Below are 19,537 nucleotides of genomic sequence, written 5' to 3'. Positions count from 1 at the left end.
ACTCTCTACTAATTTATGTAAGTATAAAATTGGGCCAGGTTCTTAAATCTTAGTTTTCGTATAAGGATAGCAGATATTTGAAAAATTACTTTTCTATTATTTTAGCGCACTAGAATTTATCCTTTCTTTAATTCCTGTCCTACCGCAGGCCCCAGATTCTGCCTTGTTGGAGGCGGACAAATGGTGCCCAGACTAGAAAAATTAGGCAGTTCAGTGTCAAGCCTGCGCTCCCGGCTCTTAGAACTACATTTCCCATAAAGATGGACTACATTTCCCATGAGCCCACAGATGCGCGCGTAGAAGACGGACAGTGCTAGCTTCCTGTCTTGCGGAAAGCTGCGTGGTCGGCCACCCGAAGGTAAGCGTGGGATTTGGGGGGTGGGTTATTTTCTGGGTTCTACAAAGAGGAACGGACAAGTGGAGAAATATATGGACGTTTCCCTCTTTCCCCCACTCCCTTTTCCCATACCTCGATCTCTCCAGGAAAGCGCTCTTTTGTGTACGGAAGTGGGACCTCGCTTAAATCCCTGTATTTGTGTGTCTGGTGCTTCTTGGAGCTCTTGTTGGAAACGTGCAGAAGTAGGAGCTTCTCTAAGTCGATTCCCTGGGGCTGCGGAGTTAAGACTCTGCTCATAAAACGAAATATTAGCCGAGGTCGGGATCTCAGTAGTATATGGGGTGGGGAAGCGTGGCAGCATTTTTCAAATTGTTCGGGAGATTGCTTTCCAATATTAGTGATCATAGTGGGTGTCTCCTAATCCTTTGGAAATTACCCCTCCTTCCCTCTTTGGTTTAACATAAAGTTATTGTGAGGAACGCTCATTCTGCTCCTTCACTGGTTACTAATACTGTCGAGACTAAAACTTTTTAACTTCAAAAATACATAGAAACTGTAGCATTGTATGATTTAGATGTTTACAGCTAATGCTTAGCGCACGCACTAAGTTCCTCTTTGTGGTAACTTGGTGGCCCCCTTCCAGATGTTACATAGTTGCTTGCGAACCACTGTGCTTCACCCTGAAAAGGGTATACGGCGTGCTAGGGAAAGTACTGTACCGAGTCAGGAAGATGTCTTATTCGCTTTGCTTACCCCTTTGGACTAGTTCTTTGGTTAAATAAGGGCTTGAACTAGATAGAAAATTTTTGATTTGGTAATATTGGACTTTGAGATACATAATAAAGAAGGTAAATCATTGAAGTGTTTTGCTGTATGTTATGTAAAATGTGCCGTGTGGCTTTTAACTTTTTAATCCCACTACCCAGTTAGGTGTTAATCTTCCCTTGTGCCTTGCCTGTGTACATGTAGCATACTGTACAACTTGCAACCTAGCTATTTCACTTAATTTGCGTTTTTCCATTAGGTCCCCATAGATTTTCAATGACAATAATCTATTTACTACTGTTGAGTAGTTTGTGGTTTTTACTTATTTGCAGTGATTGTACCCTACATATTTCTTTGAGCCACTGATTCTTTCCCTGATAAATGCCTAGCAATGGAACTGGGTGAATGAATTACATAGCTTACATATTATGCAGAAAATGTATTTTAGCATATGGTAATGGTCAAGGGCATTGATTTTATGTTTCACAGCTGTTTTTTCCTTGAACAAGCAAACTTTCTGCTATCACTCTTTTGGCTTAAATGCTAAAGCTGACAACCTCCAGAGTTTAGGTGTTCCTCATCGGATTAGAAACATCAATAACAAATAGATCCAGGTTAAGGTGAGAAGAATTAGTGGTTTGGTCTGGACCCAGATAGGCCCAATTCATTTTATTATGTCTGCATTGGTTCCAGCTGTTTGCAGTTTGAAGTTCTGTTGCAGAGTGGGAATGGCCTTCAAATGACAGGCATAATTTCTAAGAAAATCTTACCGGCAAATTATAAAAAGTATGGCATTCTAGAAGTAACAAATGGAGGGCAATATATTATTGAAATGATTCTGAAACAAAACTTGGGTTAGAATCTTCTATGTCATATAGTGCTATTGTCAAGCATTTATTAAAAATCATTTACCAGTTACCTGGATTTACTGTATTCCTTTAGTAATGAAGGCTGTGCTGTTACCTTCCTTTAGGATTGTGTGTAGAGCAGGGTTTTGTTCCTTCCCTTTGGCTCTTATTTAGCTGGTGAGATTATGAAGGGGAGTATGACTGCAAGCAGAATCATAACCTAGGTTTGAGACTATCTTTGGGAAATACTGAAGTAAAAATAAGGTCAAGTTCACAAATTTCCAAAATTCTTTAATGGATAAGCTTACTGCCCAGCAAGTTTAAAAACACCAATAAAAACAGCAATTCACATTGGTCAAAGATTAGAGGGTTATAAAACAGAAATTGTGTTGGCTTTGCTTAATGACAAAACAGAAAGGCCAGGTCTGTTTTTCTCTGGCCTGATTTCTCTTGGAGCTGTTGGATTTGACAGTGGTAGTTCGGAAGTTTAGTTGTATGTGATACCAATATGATGGATACCTAAGAAAGACCAACGATGGGCAAGGTCCTTACTCTATTATGCTCCATAGGCTTTCAGGTGAGTTATTTAAATAAAAGGAGAGATATTAAGAACCAGGTTATCGCAAACAATCCTGTGAAAGGAGAGAGGTTAAAAAAAAAAAAAAAAAGCCCTAAGAAGGAGAAAGAGGGAAGGGAAGCTTCCGGGGCATTACGCCATTTGCAAGATCACAGCGAACACCCCAACGAAGGGCAGATCGCTTTTTCTCGGTTGGTACTAGGTAATTGTTTGGAACATATATGTGCTGAGGCTTGGATTGAGGTTCTGCCCGACAAAGCATCTGCTCTCGGACACCCCAGCGCAATTCCTTCCTAGGATCTTCACCAGGTAACCGCATCGAGTCCCAGTCTCGTTTATATTCAAAATATCGGGCTACCCGGTCTACTTTGCTCCGGTTTCGGCTTAAGTGGTCCAGCCTTGGGAGAATAAAGGACTTGGGTCGGCTGGCAACAATCAGGTCTTGTTCATAAGCTGGAGGGCCCATTTCTTCTCTTTGTAGGTAGCAAAAAAGCTGATCCTGAGACATTCCTTGGTATTCATGTGGGAGATTAAATTTTTGTGAACTATCAGCTGGAGATCCCCTGTCTTCCTGGAACTGCAGATTCATCAGCCTTTGTCGTAAGTCCCAGACATCCATGTCACTTTCTGCACCAGACTCTGATTCACTGATAATCGACTCATCTGTCACTAATACTTCTCCACCTGGTTTCCTACGCAGCACCTTTCTCTTCATCACCGGCTTCCGGAGCCTCTGGGAGCCCTCTGAGACCGTTTCCGAAGGGGCGTTACTTTCTACATGTGGGTAATGCAGTTGGACAGGAAGGGCAGGTCGCTTTCCTGGGGCTACTGAGGCTTTACTGTAGGGATCATACTGGATGGACTGGGCTTCTCTCCTGACGTCTCCCTCACCCTGCTCTGCACAGATCTGGGTAAAAGCTCTAGCAGCTGCTAACATTCGTTCTTCTGGATCCATATTGGCCCATTTTTGCCCATCAGGTCCCACGAGTTCATCCATTCCTTCCCCTACACTGTAGGACCTTCTGCAAGAGAAAACACTGATCAGTTTTCTGATAGTAAATTCCCAGCTCATAACTGTTCATTCCCTTCTTGTGGACTATTTTATCGTGGTCACATGCAGAAAGAATGGCTAAGGCAGTCATAAGTACAACAGTTACATCCATAATGAAATACAGATTAGTACAGGCAGTGTGGGAGCGGTCTGGAGGGGCATTTGCTCAGCTCTAGAGAAGAGCACCTGCTCCCACTGCCACTCTCTTCTTACTCTCTCCCACTTTTACTGCCTGGGAGTCTTGCCACCTAAGTAGCTCCGAGGATAGGTGAGCTCTGGCGTAAGAAAAACTCCAGAGTCTAAAGATGTGGGTGGGGCCCAATACTTACAGCACATTATGTAACTTGTACTTAAGGGGCACTTTCTGTATCCAGCACTACTTTTTGTGCTTTACATTTATTAATTCATGTAATCCTCACAACTGTGGGATAGGTACTCAGTATCTCCTTTTCACAGATGAGTAACATGAGGCATTAAGAGATTAAATAGCCCAAGGTTATACCAAGGTAGGTGGTGGAGCCGGAATTCAAACTCAGGCAGTCTGGCATCAGAGTCCTTAACCATGAATAGTGATTTAATCCAAAAAACCATCACAAAAGCAGGAATATACATGCACACGCTTCAAATGCTTAAGTAATAATGCGTCATTAGTTGCCAAGCTAAATATGTTCATCCCAGTACCCTGTCACTGAACTGACAGCTTTTAGTACCCAAATCAACCAGCCAGACACCCAATGCCAGTTTCCTGACTGGGTCCAGATTAGGTATCTACTGCCCGCTATTTCCTGTGTCCCTACTATTTTTCTTCTTAAACTGAAAAACTAATACACATACATGGTACTTTTAAGCAAGGACTGCCTCCCCCAACACCAAGTTTCACTCTCAAAGGTGGTTTTTTTTATAATTTCTCCAGTAACTTTCCATATTCATATGCACATTTTTATACCATAAAGGAGCATATAATACAACTCTTCTGAACCTTAAAGACAGCCTGGTGATCCAGCTGCATCAGCACGTGCAGACTTACCTTCATTTTGTTTAAAGGTGTGTAAAATTCCAATGTATGGATGTACCATAATTTATTCAGTCCGTCCCCAATTTATTTTAGACTTACTCTTTTGCTTTTAAAAAATGTTACAATATTTTGTAAGTTTTTACATACCTGTGCAAACATATGTGTACGTTAAGTTTCTAGTAATGGAACAGGTGGGGCCAAAGGTATGTGTGCACTCCATTCTGACAGCTGCTGCCAAAAGCCCTCTTAAGTTGTACTGAGTGTGTGTGCCAGAGCTCGTCTCTCCTTCCTCTCTTCCGGCTCGTAAATTATCAAACCCTCTCATCTTTGCAGTCAGTTTGGTAAAGAAAATAGTTCCCATATAAATTAGCACTTATGTAAACTGAGTAAATTTGAGCATCTTTTCACACATTTATAAGCTTCTTTGTATGAAATGCTTGTTCTTTTCCACTTACCTCTCAGGTTGCTGGGCTTTTTTCTTACTGATCTTTGTATTAAAACTGATTTATATATTTATGAAATACTCTCCATCATTAAATTTTTCTTCCCAGTTTGTTACTCATTCTTGACTTTTTGCTGGTAGAAACTTACAATTTTAGGTAGTCAAATTTTTTGGTTTTCTGGGTTTCTACAGCACCTTACTTAGAAATGCCTTTCCTACTTCAAGGTTGTAAGAAAGTTATTCCATGTTTTCTTCTAGTACTTTTAACGTTTCATTTTTTACATTTGAACTTTTAATCTATCATAGATATAGAAACTCAAAGGGCAAAAAACTAAATGAGCTACTGAGACTCAAATAACACAGCCTTTGAACAGACGTGGGGATGATATTCTGTAACTAAAGTAACCATCAGGCAAAGATTGTCTAGTTCTGTCCCCAGTTCAAAGACGTAGTATAGTTGTCCTCGGATTATTGAAATATGCCAGGAATTTCAACACTGATTATCGAAATTATATTTTCCAGACTGATTTCTAACTGCTAGAGGTACAGAAATCTTTTGTCAGAACATGCATCAAATCACGATGCTTAATTACCTTCTTTCTGCCATCAAAACTGCTTAAAGTAGGAAAATTTTAACCCGATTCTACTTCCAGTATGAAGTACAATCACTGACAAGTTTCTTTCATCAGGCTAGCTCCACTATACCACACTTAAAATGGAACTGAGTATTAGATGATGTAACATACAAGCCACTGATTTTATGTGAAATGTTGGAAAGCAACAGAAACTCGGAGTAGACATAACAAATGTTCCACATAAACAGATCTTATGATTAGAAAGACTGGGTAAATATGAGAAGTCAAAAGGAAATGTTTTAGGGAAAAAATATCAATAATTTCAGTCCTCAGCCATCTCAGCTCATGAAGAAGAGAAATGAAATCTACAGACATTTTTCCTAAAGTCTGACTACATAAATCTTAACAATGCTAGCTGAATATTGTTTTGATGCTACCTTCCTCTTCCACTGTGAATTCACCAGACAGGATGGAAAAAAATATTTGAATGATTAACCCATAATAATGAAGCTGAATGCTTGATCTTGGTCAGAATCAAAGGTCTGTATCCTTTAGGCATCAAATTAAATCTTAGATACTGTTTGAATATAATGGAATGATACTGACATCACCAAAGCAATCAGCACCAAAACTGTTGTATGTGTTTACTCTTTTCAGGTAGGGTGGACCTCTATGATTCGTTGATTCCTGGGTTTCTCTTATCATGGCGGAAAATGACGCAGACAGAATCCAGACTGAGAAACTCCTAAAAAGAGTACAAGAACTGGAGCAGGAGGTACAAAGACTTAAAAAAGAACAGGCCAACAAGGACTCAAACATTAGAGAAAATTCTTCAGGAGCTGGAAAAGCTAAGCGCGCATTTGATTTCAGTGCTCACGGTCGAAGACACGTAGCCCTAAAGATAGCCTATCTGGGCTGGGGCTATCAGGGCTTTGCCAGCCAGGAAAACACAAACAACACAATTGAAGAGAAACTGTTTGAAGCTCTAACCAAGACTCGACTAGTAGAAAACAGACAGACATCCAACTATCACCGGTGTGGGCGAACAGACAAAGGAGTTAGTGCCTTCGGACAGGTAAGAGCCACTATGGTGCTTCACAAAGCAGGCAATGCCAATATTATTTTGGGTGTACATACTGAGGATTCAAATTATTTGCATCTCTAAAACATTATCTTTCTCTGATTCCACAGGTGATCTCTCTTGACCTTCGTTCTCACTTTCCAAAGGGCAGAGATTCAGAGGACTTTAATTTTAAAGATGAAGTCAATGATGTGGCTAAAGAGATCCGTTATACCCACATCCTCAATCGGGTGCTCCCTCCAGACATCCGTGTCCTGGCCTGGGCTCCCGTAGAGCCCAGCTTCAGTGCTCGGTTCAACTGTCTTGAGCGGACTTACCGCTATTTTTTCCCTCGTGCTGATTTAGACATTGTAACCATGAACTATGCAGCCCAGAAGTATGTTGGCACGCACGATTTTAGGAACTTATGTAAAATGGATGTAGCCAATGGGGTGATTAACTTTCAGAGGTCTATTCTGTCTGCTCAAGTACAGCTAGTGGACCAAAGTCTGGCTGAGGAGAGGTGCCAAGAACCCTTCCAGTTATGTCAGTTTGAAGTGACTGGCCAGGCGTTCCTTTACCACCAAGTCCGCTGTATGATGGCTGTCCTTTTTCTGATTGGCCAAGGAATGGAGCAGCCAGAGGTTATTGATGAACTGCTGAACATAGAGAAGAATCCTCAGAAACCTCAATACAGGTAAGTTAAAAAAAAAACCAAAAAACCCCCCAAAACCCCAAATATAAAATAGCTATTGTCCTTAGTATATTTTAAAATATATTCGAACGTATCTCCTTCTCCCCACCATTCCCTAAATAACTAAGTCTCTGATTCTGCCTTCACGAAGCTTTTACTCTCACTTGTAGAATGTTATGAACTTGCAGCAGGGAGTGGTGTTGTCTGACTTCCTTCTGTCATTGTTCTATCCTCTTAGTAAGAAATAGGCATTTGGACCAGGCCCCTGAAGTAACTTTACAGCATTACGGTGGAGCCAAGTCAGCTCAGTTCTAGGTGGCTTGTTACCGCTGAAACTTACACAATTGTGAATCAAGCCTAACCAGCTGATCCGTGGTTTGTTGCTTTTTTCTCTTTTTTAATTACAAAGTTGTTCAAGGTTAGGGATGGTGTTCTGTTTTCTTAGCTATGAAATACTCGATAAAGTTTTCCTCCTCCTTTTAACCCAGTTAATCCTGTTTTTTAAGAACTGCTGGGTGGTTGCTGTGTATGCTCATACTCTGTTTCTCCTCTCTCTAGTATGGCTGTAGAATTTCCTCTAGTCTTGTTTGACTGTAAGTTTGAAAATATTAAGTGGATCTATGATTGTGAAGTTCAGAAGTTCAATGTTACCCACCTTCAGCAACTATGGGCTAATCATGCTGTGAAAACTCAGATGCTGTTCAGCATGCTGCAAGGACTAGACTCTGTCGCAGTACCCTGCGGGTCAGGTAGGACAGGGAGCCAGAGTCACACAGGGTTATGGGGGAGGCAGATTCATATAAAGTTTGGAGGTGATTCTGCTGTGGTAAAAGTACCCAATATAATGCTTGACTGTATATATTATAGGACCAAAGATGGATGGAGTGATAGAGTGGAGAAGTGTTAAGCCCTCTGTCATCAAGCAGACCAGTGCCTTTGTAGAAGGCGTGAAAATGCGCACATATAAACCCCTAATGGATCGTCCTAAATGCCAAGGATTAGAATCCCGGATCGAGCATTTTGTACGGAGGGGACGCATCGAGCATCCACATTTATTCCATGAGGAAGAAACAAAAGCCAAAAGGGACTGTAGTGACACACTAGAGGAAGAAAATACTATTTTGGAGAAACCAACAAAGAGAGTATGTGTTGAAACAGAAATTGAAAGCATCACCTAACCACAGGAATCTCACCAAGATCTAGGAGGCAACAAAAGAACATTAGGCTCTATTAAAGAAGTTCTTGCTTGAACAAGAAAGAGTTTGAACATTCTTTCATTCTTGTCCCAAAAAATTGAGATGGAAGAAGCAAAAAGCAACTGTAAAATGGACGTATATTTACACACACCTGGGAGCCTGTTCCTTGTGCTCAAACTCATTAAAGCCGGGTCCTGCAAGTATCCGATGTGTTGTGCTGTCCTTTTAAAAGCAGATGAGATATTTACTACTCATCTGAATTCTCATAAAGAGCTTTGCCCAAGTGTCAAAACTTAAAAACATAAAACCTAGTCCGTTATATATTTGACACACTGATTTAGTGCCAAGCAAGTTAATTCCTGAAGGCGACCTACGTGGGTAAGGCCCAGCATCTCACAGCTTATCTAGTGCTGTGTGAGCCGCAAAGGGGCTCCAACATTTTACACAGGCAGAAAACATTCTTAGCTCGTGGGCATTATAAACACAGGCCATGCAGTTTACCAACCCCTGGTCTAGTGGTTCAAGGAAAGTTCTTTTAAAGAGGAGATACCCAAGCTTAACCTTGCAGAACAAGTGGGAATCAATTAAGGTGGAGATGAAGCAGCAGAGCTTTAACCGTGTCCAAGGCAGAGGATGCAGTCTGCACAGTGTTAAAAGATTACAGCATCCGCATTCGGGTAATTGTAAATACAACAGTATGGTCTCAGAGTGGCATCAGCATAGTTTAGAAAAGTAAGTAAGGGTCATGTTTCCTCAAAGAGCTTAGATTTTATCTGGATAGGCCACTAAAAAATAAATTAAAAGCCAGAACTGTGCAGCAAAAATACTGCTTTGGGTACACTGTGCATTGTAAGAGGGCAGGTCAGTGGGACCAATTAGGAGACTGTTGGAGCAATCAAGGAAGCTGATGGTAACAGCCTAGGCTAGATTTGCAGCAGGGTAATGGGGAGAAGTAGGTGAACCTGAGATTAAGAAAAGAGAAGCACCAGGACTGTGGGAGGGAATGCAAGGTGCAGATCGGGGGCCTTTCAGGATAACTCCTATGTTTCAGGTTTGTGGCACATTCTTCAGACTCACACTAGGACAGGAAAATGAGGCGGGGCTTTGCTTGTTCTCAAGGTTGATAAGTAACCTTCAAGTGCTACTTACAAACACATTTATTCGAAAGAGTTTCAAGTTCTCTTAAATAACACATTATCCTTTATAGCAATTAAAATAACAAATATCAAAGTAAATGAACTCAGACTTTCTGCCTCGATAACAATTTTCACTGCTGCAGACTGCACTGTTTATCCACATCTATAAGTACGTTATATGATCCAAAGTTTTATTTACCAACCAACAATTAGTTTGTTCCTACCTATATTCAAAACTCCATGTATACAAATATGGTTTATATCTTAAAGCTGCTAGCTAAAATATAATTAATGTATGGGCCAATTAGAAACAATACTAACAGAAATAGTACACTTAATGCTCAGTGGATGGGCCACAGAAAGACTTCACTGAAAGAGTTCCAAGTTTAGAAAATAAAATAGTATCAGTGAAGTGATCTTGTAGTTTTGAAGAACAGGAAGACATAATAGCTTTTATATTCTAGCAGAGTAGGAACCAGAAAAGATCCCCTTTTAGAGACAGGAAAATAGTTGTATAAAGTAAAAGATTTGTTTCTAAACAGCCAATTATATGATCCAGATCTTCTGGAGTTTGAATCATGTCATCAGTTTTGGGGACCTGATCTGCCTGCATTTCATAATGCCCTGAATGTTCTTAAAATGACTGCTTTCTTCTTTAACTTGGATGTAAAGAAACTTTTGTTTTTAGCATAATCATTGAACATAGCAAAATATCCCCACTTAGAACATATACGGACAAACCAAAGCACTTAATTTTTTTTCCGACTTCCTACCTTATTTCAATGTACCTTCACTGGCATTAATTTTCGAGTCAAAGAAAAACCTAGAAAAGAACAGAGTTAGGGAATCACTTGTGTTTAAAAAATCAACTCTAAAGAAATGATAATGGGACAAAAAGCACTAAAAAGCCATGCGGAGGACATGCTATAGAGGCAAAAGGGTTTACAGGATCAGGGTCCTAGATCTTAAGTGAAGTCCTTTGAAGGTTAACAAGATTATACTACCAAGTCTAGAAAAGTAAGGATTCAGTGACATGTTTGGTAGTTACCATAGAAAAATTCAGGACAATCATCACAGATGAAGCAAATTAGAAGTTCCCAAATGTAACTTTGCAAAATTACTTCATTTATCTGTATTGTATAATATATTATCTAAATTCCAAAGTTAAACCTATAGTAGGGACTAAATGAATGTGAGAAATAAAGTAGGGCTTAGCTCTTACTTTCCTCATCAGAAAAGTGGAAGGAATTATTTCAATAGGTTGTGAAGTTTCAATTATATATATATAAAATACGTTACATCTATAATGTATATAACATGTAATATTTCAATGCTCATATAGTACAAAACTACCTACTAAAAAGATAAATACAGGACAGAGGAAAGTAGGCACAGAAATGGAACTGGATTCTGTCTGGGCTGGGAGGATTTCCAACACTAAAGCCCAAAGAAATGTTTTTTCTGGCATGTGTGCTATGCTATACAGTGATTAACATGTTTTCTTTGCGGTTAAATTACTGCACACTCATTTTTTTCCCCTCAAATGTATGAAGGTAGGTGTTTGCAAATAATAAAATGTAAAATTTAGTAAGGTCCACAAAGTAACTGTCAGTTCTCTCTCTTCCTTTTTAATATAAAGACCTGAAAATATTTTCTCTTTACTTAGGCGAAAATTTTCACACAGAAGCTAGAATAGCTAATATTTTGTAGATAAATACAGATATTGATCAAAATACCCAACAGTATCTTCTCTTAAAAGAATCTTAAACGATTCAGTGTCCCACTTTCTAGCTAGTTGCCAGTGAGAGGACTAAGGGTGGAAGGGGAGGACTTTAAACTGGAATAGAGATAAGATTCTAAACTTTGCTGGGAGGCTACTGCAGAATTAGAACAAATTCCTCTACCTCTAGGAAAGTAAGCATGCAGTTTCAAGAACCACAATATTAGAACAAATGAAAATAAAACAGCCTAAAAAAGACAACCACAATCCAAAGAAATAAACTGGGGGAAATACTTGTTACAGGTTCAAAATCACTAATTCAAATTCCTCTTAGAAAGCTATTAAAAGGTACACAAAATAAGATAAAAACAGATGATCTATCAAAGAAATAACGACTAATAAACATAGAAAAGACGTTTCATCTCATTAATTATGCAAATAAAAACATTAAGATATCCTTTTAAGAGTGGTAAGATTTTTCACTACCCAGTGCTGGTGGGAGTGTGGAGAACTAAGCACTCTTATACTGTATGTGTTTGGGGTGGGGACAACAATTTTTCTGGAGGGCACTATGGCATTATGAATCAGAATTTTAAACTATACCATAATTTCTAAGCCATAATCCATTTCCAAGGAATTATTCTAAGGAGATAAGCTGGACGTGAAATGCAAACAAGTAACTACTATCATGCTGTTTTATGATAATGAAACGCTTTATGATAATGAAAAAATTGGAAAAACCAATGTCCAGCATTAGGGAATATGTTAAATAATATATGGTATAGTACTGCCATAGCAAGAAAGACCATACATCCATTAAAAATTACAATGCGCATCTACATTTGACACGGACACTTATTCCTGAAATATTAGGGCCTCAAAGGCATAACCTGCTTTTTAAATACGCTTTGTTATATTCAAAATATACAATCATATAAAACAAAAATATTTTATAACATGTAAATATATATTCATAATGACTATATCTGAAGTAAACCCCAATATGAACTTATTCTTGATCTGTGGCTGATGGAATCCCCAGTATTTTCCTTTTTTATATGTGCTTAACAGTGCTTGGGTTTATTTCTCAAAAGGATGAAACTGTAATTTTTGCAACCGGAATAAGGTGTTTGTTGCTTTTTTTTTTTTTTTTTTTTTTCCATTCTAGGGTAGGACTACAGGGTTCTTCAGTTTTACACCCTACTCTAACTCGTTAGGGAAAGCTTCTTGCACAGTTACATCCAGAAGATCACAAAAGGTGTACCTAACCCGAGGGTGGGAAGACTTTTCCCTCTTTACTACAACAACAAAGATTAGAGTCTGCACCATCTGGCCCGGGCGTGGTTACCGTCGCGGATGCTCCAGGCCTCGGGGGAAGCCGGCTCCCTCGCGGGCACCGGTCCCCGCAGCCCCCAGGCCCCTCGCCCGGTCCACCTCGCTGAGTGACGACCACCGGGGTCCTCGCCTCTGCAGCCATCGGGCAGGCAGAGGACGCGCCCCCAGGCAGTAGGCGCACATTGTGACCTCCAGGGGCCCGGGCGCGCACGGCGCCGCTCACACCTGCCTCGGGAGGCGGCGCACCCGGCACGTCCGGCGCGTCGAGGCTTAGAAAGCCCAGGGGACGGGGAACCTGGGGAGGGAAACTTGAACTCTGTGCCACTCAGAACCCGACCGCTCCGCAGCGGCGGGAGGCTGGCCGGCCCTCGGGGGCCCGTGCACCACCAATCCCCGCCGGTGCCCGCTTACCGGCCCCGCCGAGCCTCGCCGGCCGCACCGAGTCCCGCCGCCCGGCTAGCGCAGCACCGCAGACTTCGGTTAGCGTCCCGCAGCTCGCGCAAGCGCACGGCCCGCAAAAACGTCCCGGTTGCCGTTAACCGCCCAGCCGACAAGGTTTAAACCCGGGGCGAGCGGCCCCGCCCTCCTCCTTCCTATTGGCCCAGAGGGAGAACGTCCTCCATGTCTACATCCTGATTGGTACGTGTTTTCTCTTGGCCCTCCCCCACAGGCGGGAGGAAGCCCGGGACTTAGGGCGTGGATTTGGGGAGGTCCGCACCCCGCCGGGCTCGAGCGTGACACCCGGAACCGTTGTGGCGTCGCCTTCAGGCGTCTCGGAAGGGGAGGGAGGACCTCCAAGCCTCGGTTAACAGCAAAGTAGCCGGGTTTGGGGAGAGGCGGTCTTCCGTCCACCTCGCGAGAGCCGTCTCCGCCGTTGCCTGTTCCGCGCGGCCGCGGAGTCGGAGGCGTCGGGAAGGGAGGTGGGTTGGAGCCCCAGATCCCTCATCTTCCCGCCTGACAGTCCATCGGGGGTCCGATAAGCGCAGGTTCCGGGCGAAGCCCCGGACGCGCATCCGCGCATTGAGTCCTTCCCGTGGTTCACGAGGTTCTTGCCAACGTGGCTCTAACGGCTCCGGCCCATCCGACTTCCTTGCTGGAAGGAGCTCTCGCTTGCGGTTTTCCTCCGGAATGCTCCCGTCTACGCCCTTCACATAATCTTACCCTTACAATTGTTTTGTTTTGTTTACGTACCTGCGGGGAAAGGTGTAGTGCTTTGGGAATTGCTGAGGGTTAAGACCTAGAAAAGAGACAGTCGAAATCTTCACAACTCAATATCCTAGTCATGCCCTGCCCCTTAACCAAACAGCTTGTCCCCCAAGTCCTGAACGTTCTTGTACCCCGCCTCACACAAACAGGCAGGTGCTGGTTGACAAATTTACACTATCTGTTAAATTCAAGGTTCAATGACAGGGAGAAAAGAATGTCTAACCTTTTCCTCCAAAGTTAATGCTACCTCCTACTCTTACCCTTGTCTTAGGGTCTTTGCACTGCCTCCAAGGCGCTTTGGATTTGTTGGGGGAATGAAAAAGGGAATAAACAGAAGAAGACGGCAGAAGTAGTTTGTGAAGATTTGAATGACCGTACCCTTAGATCTCCAATGTCTTAACACGACTTTAGTGCAGAGTCTTGTTTTTTCTCATGAAAAAATGTCCCATGTTTAGGCTTGGTCATCTTACAACTGAGGGTCTTTTTTTACTGTTACGGACTCTCCAATCTGTCTTAGAAGCAACAGTGGGAAGTCAGTTTTTTTACCTGCTGCTTTGAGCATTCAACATACATCTCTCATGCATTAGTTTCTTGTTATCTTTTATGTTAAAATTTTATCTTTCAAACCCTTTAATCAATAACAACTTGAAGGATCTATCTCCTATCGTATTTCATATTTCAAGAAATTCATGGTTACCAGATTGCTGGAAAAGGAAATGGATTGCTCAGCCGTATACCTGTGTGGCTGTATATTTGACGTGTCTGTGGAAGGATGGATATTCAGAAGCTCCTGTGTTGCCATCTTGGTGATGTCATTGACCTCTAATTTTTCTCTTCTGCAATGCCTAATCAGTAGATAATTTTTTAAAATTTTTTCTTCTTTTTTTAATTTTTAATCAGTAGTTAATTTTATCTTGTGTATTTTTCATCTCAGATATTTTTTTCATCTTTAGAAGTTTGATCTGGGTCTTTTTAATATCATCAATGTCTACTTAACATGCCTGATTATCCTCTAACTTCATGAACATACTGAATGCAGCTACAACTTTTTTTTTTTTATGAGGGGGAGGTAGGTAGGTTTATTTACTTCTTTCTACTGGGGTTTGAACCCAGGACCTCGTGCATGCTAAGCATGTACTCTACCACTTGAGCTCCACCCTCCTCACAATTGTAACTGTTTTAATGTCATGGTCCACTGATTTTATCACCTGTGTAATTTGGGGGTTTGTTTTGATTGATATTTCTCCTCATTAAGGCTTACATTTTCCTACTTATTCACATGCCTGCTCAGTTTTGACTTGAGGCCAGATATTTTCAGTTTTACCTTGTTGGATGATAGATATTTTTGGAGTACTATAAACATTCCTGAGGTTTATTCTGGCACATGATTAAATTATTTGGAAACCCTTTAATCCTTTCAGATCTTGTTTTTAGACGTTAGACAGAACCAGAGCACACTGAGGTAACTGTCTCACCACACAGGTAATTGCCTCTTGACGCTGAGGTAGAATCCTTCTCAGTGTTCTACTTGCTGTCCCGTCAGTGAGGAAGTCTTCCAGTCTGGCTCGTGGGAACGAACACTGTGCTTTTGGGCACTGCCTCCTCTTGCTCTGTACAGTTTCCTCCCGTATGTGTGCTGATCAGTGTTCAGCTGAACACCTGACAGGGATCCTCTCCAGGTCTTGGAGTTCGCTCTCTCACACTCCCTCCTCTCTGGTTCTCTCCTCTGTAACCTCCAGCCATCTCGGTCTCCCCAGACTGTGCCCCCTTCACTCAAGGGGTTCTGGGTCTGTAAACTGGCTCTAGTCTATGAACTAATTGAGGGGCTGTGACTTTCTGTTCTTATGATTCAATTTAGACTTCTGTTCATTCAATGTAGAACTATCCTGCTTGTATAGATCAAGTAAAATTTATTAGGCTTCCCATCTATTTCACTTCTAGGAACATTACAGTTAACTAGCCACTGCCATAGGTCTGCATGAGTCAAACTATTCTGATTACTGCTTGGCTCTGCTGTCTGTTACCTGGTCCGCGTTGCTTTTGGTGTTTGGGTTCCATCACCTGCACATACATTTAGTGAGCGTAGGAACCATGACTATCATATATATCATTGTTTTCCCAGCTCCTACGACAGTGCCTGGTACCTAGAGGTGGGATCAGTGAATATTTGCTGTATGAATGAAAGCCTCGAGGCAATGCCTCTGCCTTTCTGAAACGAACCCGGCAAGGAGAGCAGCCTCATCCTGTGGCAACCACAGCATCATCCAGCAGGGGGTGTTGCCTGCGAGAGAAGGTGTTTCAGAGCGACCAGGTCTGCGGGAGGGTCTCCGCTCTGCTGGTGGAAGAGGCTTTCTGTTCCAGTTGACAGCTTTCTCACTGAGGAATTGAACTCCCCACACTGTAATCGCACTGTAAACTGATTATCTCGAAATGGGTGATTGGAGGGTGGGCAGGTATGTGTGAAGGCGCTGGGCAAGAACATCGACTTCTTTTTACATTCCTGTATTATTTAAAATTTTAACAGCCATATATTACTTTTTAATTAGAAAATTAAACAGAAGTTAGTATCTGCTTAAAAAGAAGAAATAGAATTTGGCTGGGAAATAATGATGCTGCATGATTCACTTCTGTACATAGTTTTCAATGGTCCCAAAAGATTTGGCTTCAGGCATACAGTATTTCTTTGAGCAGAGGCAGACGGAGTCAGACTGCTTTCTTTATTTGCTCTTCTCTTGCTTTTCTTTCTAACCTAAGAATTTTCTGTGCCACTATAGCTTCATTTTCTTTTGGTTTTAAAGTGAGGTCAAATACTCATTCCAGGGCTACTAAGGGTGTCATCAGTTGCTTTGAAATTGTAACAGTGTCTGGTCCAGGTCCAAAGGCGCTCTCTCACTATATGGCTGACCCTCTGCCTCAGGGCTGACCACGCTCCACACTTCAGTGGCCTGACCCAGAAGCAATTCAGACAACTCTTTAGATCTGTGCTTCTTGTAAACCCCTCCTTAGAGGGCTTCTCTTGCATGTTTGTCTGAGATAAAAAGGGATTTATATTATCATACTTATTTCTATATTAGTTAAATGCAGTAGTTGATAATTCACATTAGTTTTAGCTCTGTGAAAACCCTTGTTCAGTTTGATCTTTGGCACTTTCTAGAATTCTTTGGCTGTGGCTCTCAATATGCTAATATAGTCACAAGCATCTAATGGACATTTTCTTGTAGTAGACACTATTCTAAACCAGTTACATGCATCATCACATTTCATTGTCACAAAATACCTATGAGGTTAGTATAACTAACTTTTTAAAATTAGCTTAATTATTACTATGAGTATATTACTAAAATTATATGAAAATTAGTCTATTTTTTTAATAAATAAGGAAAGGCAGGAGCAGAGAAGCTAACCACCTTGGGCGTGGTCGCATCATTAGTAAGCAGCATATCTGGGGTTTGAAGCCAGGTAGTCCAAAGAACAGTGCTCAGCTGATAAGATGCTGCTGTCATTGTTTGGGGTTCAGTGAAGGACAAAAGTGGGAGGGCCACACTTCTCCCTCATTTATTCCTAGTCACACCACAATAAATGGTTGTATGAAAGTTTGAATCTTTAGAGTGTTAACGATGTTTGAGAATGACTCTTTTAACAAGAGAAATAAAAATTTTAAACTCTACACAAAATATGCCTATTTCCATGATATGAGGGACAGAAAACAAACACAAAAACCAAAGGAAACCCATCACAGGTGGTACCCTCATGGACACAACCTGGCTATGGTTGTCTACCTTCAGGTTCATGCCTGTTTCTTAAATCCTCCATGGTATAAATCCGCACTATCCTTTAGAAAAGGTACCCTCAGGTGCCCTACTGCATGCTCTCAGGACCAGACCTACTTTCTGCCCCCCAGTGTATATTCTGACATACAGTAATTCACAGACCCTTTCACCCAAAGGGAATTAGGCAGGCAGACATAGGGATTGTATTTAAGGAAAATATCCTCTATGACATAGAGGAGAACAGTGGGAACAACCTGTGGTCCTAAGGTCTTCACCACGGGCACGCCATTCAAAAGGGGTTTAAGTCTTGGTACCCGAGAAGGAGCCCTGGCTGCTGCTGCTGTACCAGTTCCCTCCCCTTTACGATCACTTGTCAGCATGAGCTGTGCATGTCCTCCTATCTTTCTGGCCATTCAACAGGAAAACAATGGTATTCATGCACCTGCGTACACACACACGTACACACTCACGTGTGTACACGGGCACACACATAAACAAGCTGACTGCTCTCTGAAAAATTGCTTCTCAGAGACAGCACAGTCAGTTTAGTTCATCATCAGGAAAGGAAATATTCCCCTAACTGTAATATGCCAACCCTAAGAAGGGTATTTCATCTCATTATGCAGAATGAGAAAAGGCCCTTTGTTTATTTGCCTTCCAAACCATGTATGGCCTCAGATGCAGAGAAAAATGGGACTATAGATCACGTCTTTTTCAAGCCATGGAGTCTCCGGTGCCTAACTGCCAGCCAATGGCTGCACAAAGACCTGGCTGAAGTTCTGAAACTGCTGTTTTTTGAACCACATTTTAAGGCTGGCTGTTCCTCACAATTCTCTTTGAGGGAAGGGAGGCAGCAAGATGGTTCGTTACTGTCACAAATCAGAAAGGTAGGTCTGGGAGCTGCTCTTCCAGGTACATAAACATTTGTGACTCATAGCACAATGGTTGTCAGACCATCCCACCTTTCTTACGTAACCAAAATCTTCCAAGACGGTTACTTCAAATTTACAGAACTTGACTAAGTGAAGAGTAAACAGTTTGATTCTTAAATAGCCTCTGTGACCCAGGGTATAACCTGTTGTATGTAATCACAGGAACAATCTGTGGTCCAGAAGTCCTCCTCCTCAGCTGCCAGGGAAACAGAGGAGAAAAAAATGATCATTAAGCTCACCCCTGCAGCACACTGGTTTCAGTGGGAAGAGGCACCTTATTATCAGGAGAGCACAGGCAATGAGACAAAACAAAGAATGCAGCCGCATCAGTAAGTGAGGCCCAACAGGGCGCCATTACAGATGTCTTAACCACAGCATTTAATAATTGTGCCCTTTTGTGATCATTCTCTGACTCTGAGGCTCTTTTTCAGCCACTTATTGTGGGAAGAGTTGAAGAGTTGGATTTTTACCTTTCCCAAGATCAGGGATATGAGTGAACTCAGGGTCAGGTCTTCAGAAAAGCAAATGGAGAACAGAACTGACTCAGCACGCAACACCTTGGACGTTGTGCCTGACTCTGAGCTTGCTCTGGTAATAGAGTCTTCCAATAATCTTGAACCAGCTCCATTATGGACTCTCCTGGAGGAAAACTACCTGTGGCTAGGCGTTTCACATCTAGAAAGGCACCTGGAGATTCCCAGAAAATTCCAAAGAGAAGGGAGGTCTGGAGATGGAGGAAGAGATACAAGGAAATCATCCCCGGAACACTTCAGCTGAGCTCCTTTCAGGGCGCTACACAGTCCTGTGGACATTTTTTAGTCCTTGGCTATTCTGAGTTGTAGAGCTCCAGATGTCACCCAGCTTCAGGGATTCAGAGA

General features: G+C 41.9%; 2 protein-coding genes across 7 annotated transcripts; one reads left to right on the top strand and one right to left on the bottom strand.

The window, feature by feature from the left end:
* Positions 1 to 293: 293 nt before the first annotated feature.
* On the top strand, positions 294 to 8,763 carry PUS3 (pseudouridine synthase 3). 5 transcript variants are annotated; one of them, XM_074357111.1, is made up of 8 exons: positions 338 to 358; positions 3,009 to 3,127; positions 3,228 to 3,307; positions 4,532 to 4,622; positions 6,268 to 6,685; positions 6,802 to 7,367; positions 7,923 to 8,113; positions 8,232 to 8,763. In XM_074357111.1, exons 5-8 carry the CDS (start codon positions 6,314 to 6,316, stop codon positions 8,540 to 8,542), a joined length of 1,440 nt encoding a protein of 479 aa, XP_074213212.1. In that variant the 5' UTR covers positions 338 to 358; positions 3,009 to 3,127; positions 3,228 to 3,307; positions 4,532 to 4,622; positions 6,268 to 6,313; the 3' UTR covers positions 8,543 to 8,763. The 5 variants fall into 5 exon arrangements, with proteins under 5 accessions (XP_010959967.1, XP_074213212.1, XP_074213213.1 ...); XM_074357112.1 differs by lacking the exon at positions 4,532 to 4,622; XM_074357113.1 differs by lacking the exon at positions 3,228 to 3,307 and having other exon boundaries at positions 339 to 358.
* Positions 2,221 to 13,334, bottom strand: HYLS1 (HYLS1 centriolar and ciliogenesis associated). Of its 2 annotated transcripts, XM_074357114.1 has the most exons (3): positions 13,163 to 13,334; positions 10,470 to 10,519; positions 2,221 to 3,549 (listed from the first exon to the last, which is right to left on the bottom strand). In XM_074357114.1, the coding sequence occupies exon 3, from the start codon at positions 3,522 to 3,524 to the stop codon at positions 2,622 to 2,624; it is 903 nt and encodes a 300-aa protein (XP_074213215.1). In that variant the 5' UTR covers positions 3,525 to 3,549; positions 10,470 to 10,519; positions 13,163 to 13,334; the 3' UTR covers positions 2,221 to 2,621. The 2 variants fall into 2 exon arrangements, with proteins under 2 accessions (XP_074213215.1, XP_074213216.1); XM_074357115.1 differs by lacking the exon at positions 10,470 to 10,519.
* Between the last annotated feature and the right edge of the window lie 6,203 nt (positions 13,335 to 19,537).

The sequence above is a fragment of the Camelus bactrianus genome, chromosome 33 (assembly GCF_048773025.1).
Source record: "Camelus bactrianus isolate YW-2024 breed Bactrian camel chromosome 33, ASM4877302v1, whole genome shotgun sequence".
NCBI lineage: Eukaryota > Metazoa > Chordata > Mammalia > Artiodactyla > Camelidae > Camelus > Camelus bactrianus.
This window is presented reverse-complemented; position numbering and strand designations above follow the sequence as displayed.

Coding starts and splice junctions, on each gene's coding strand:
- HYLS1 (XM_074357114.1), bottom strand. CDS start 3,524: ATGGATGAACTCGTGGGACCTGATGGGCAAAAATGGGCCAATATGGAT.
- PUS3 (XM_010961665.3), top strand. CDS start 6,314: ATGGCGGAAAATGACGCAGACAGAATCCAGACTGAGAAACTCCTAAAA. Junction 6,686..6,801: donor GAGTTAGTGCCTTCGGACAG/GTAAGAGCCACT, acceptor CTGATTCCACAG/GTGATCTCTCTTGACCTTCG. Junction 8,114..8,231: donor CGCAGTACCCTGCGGGTCAG/GTAGGACAGGGA, acceptor TATATATTATAG/GACCAAAGATGGATGGAGTG.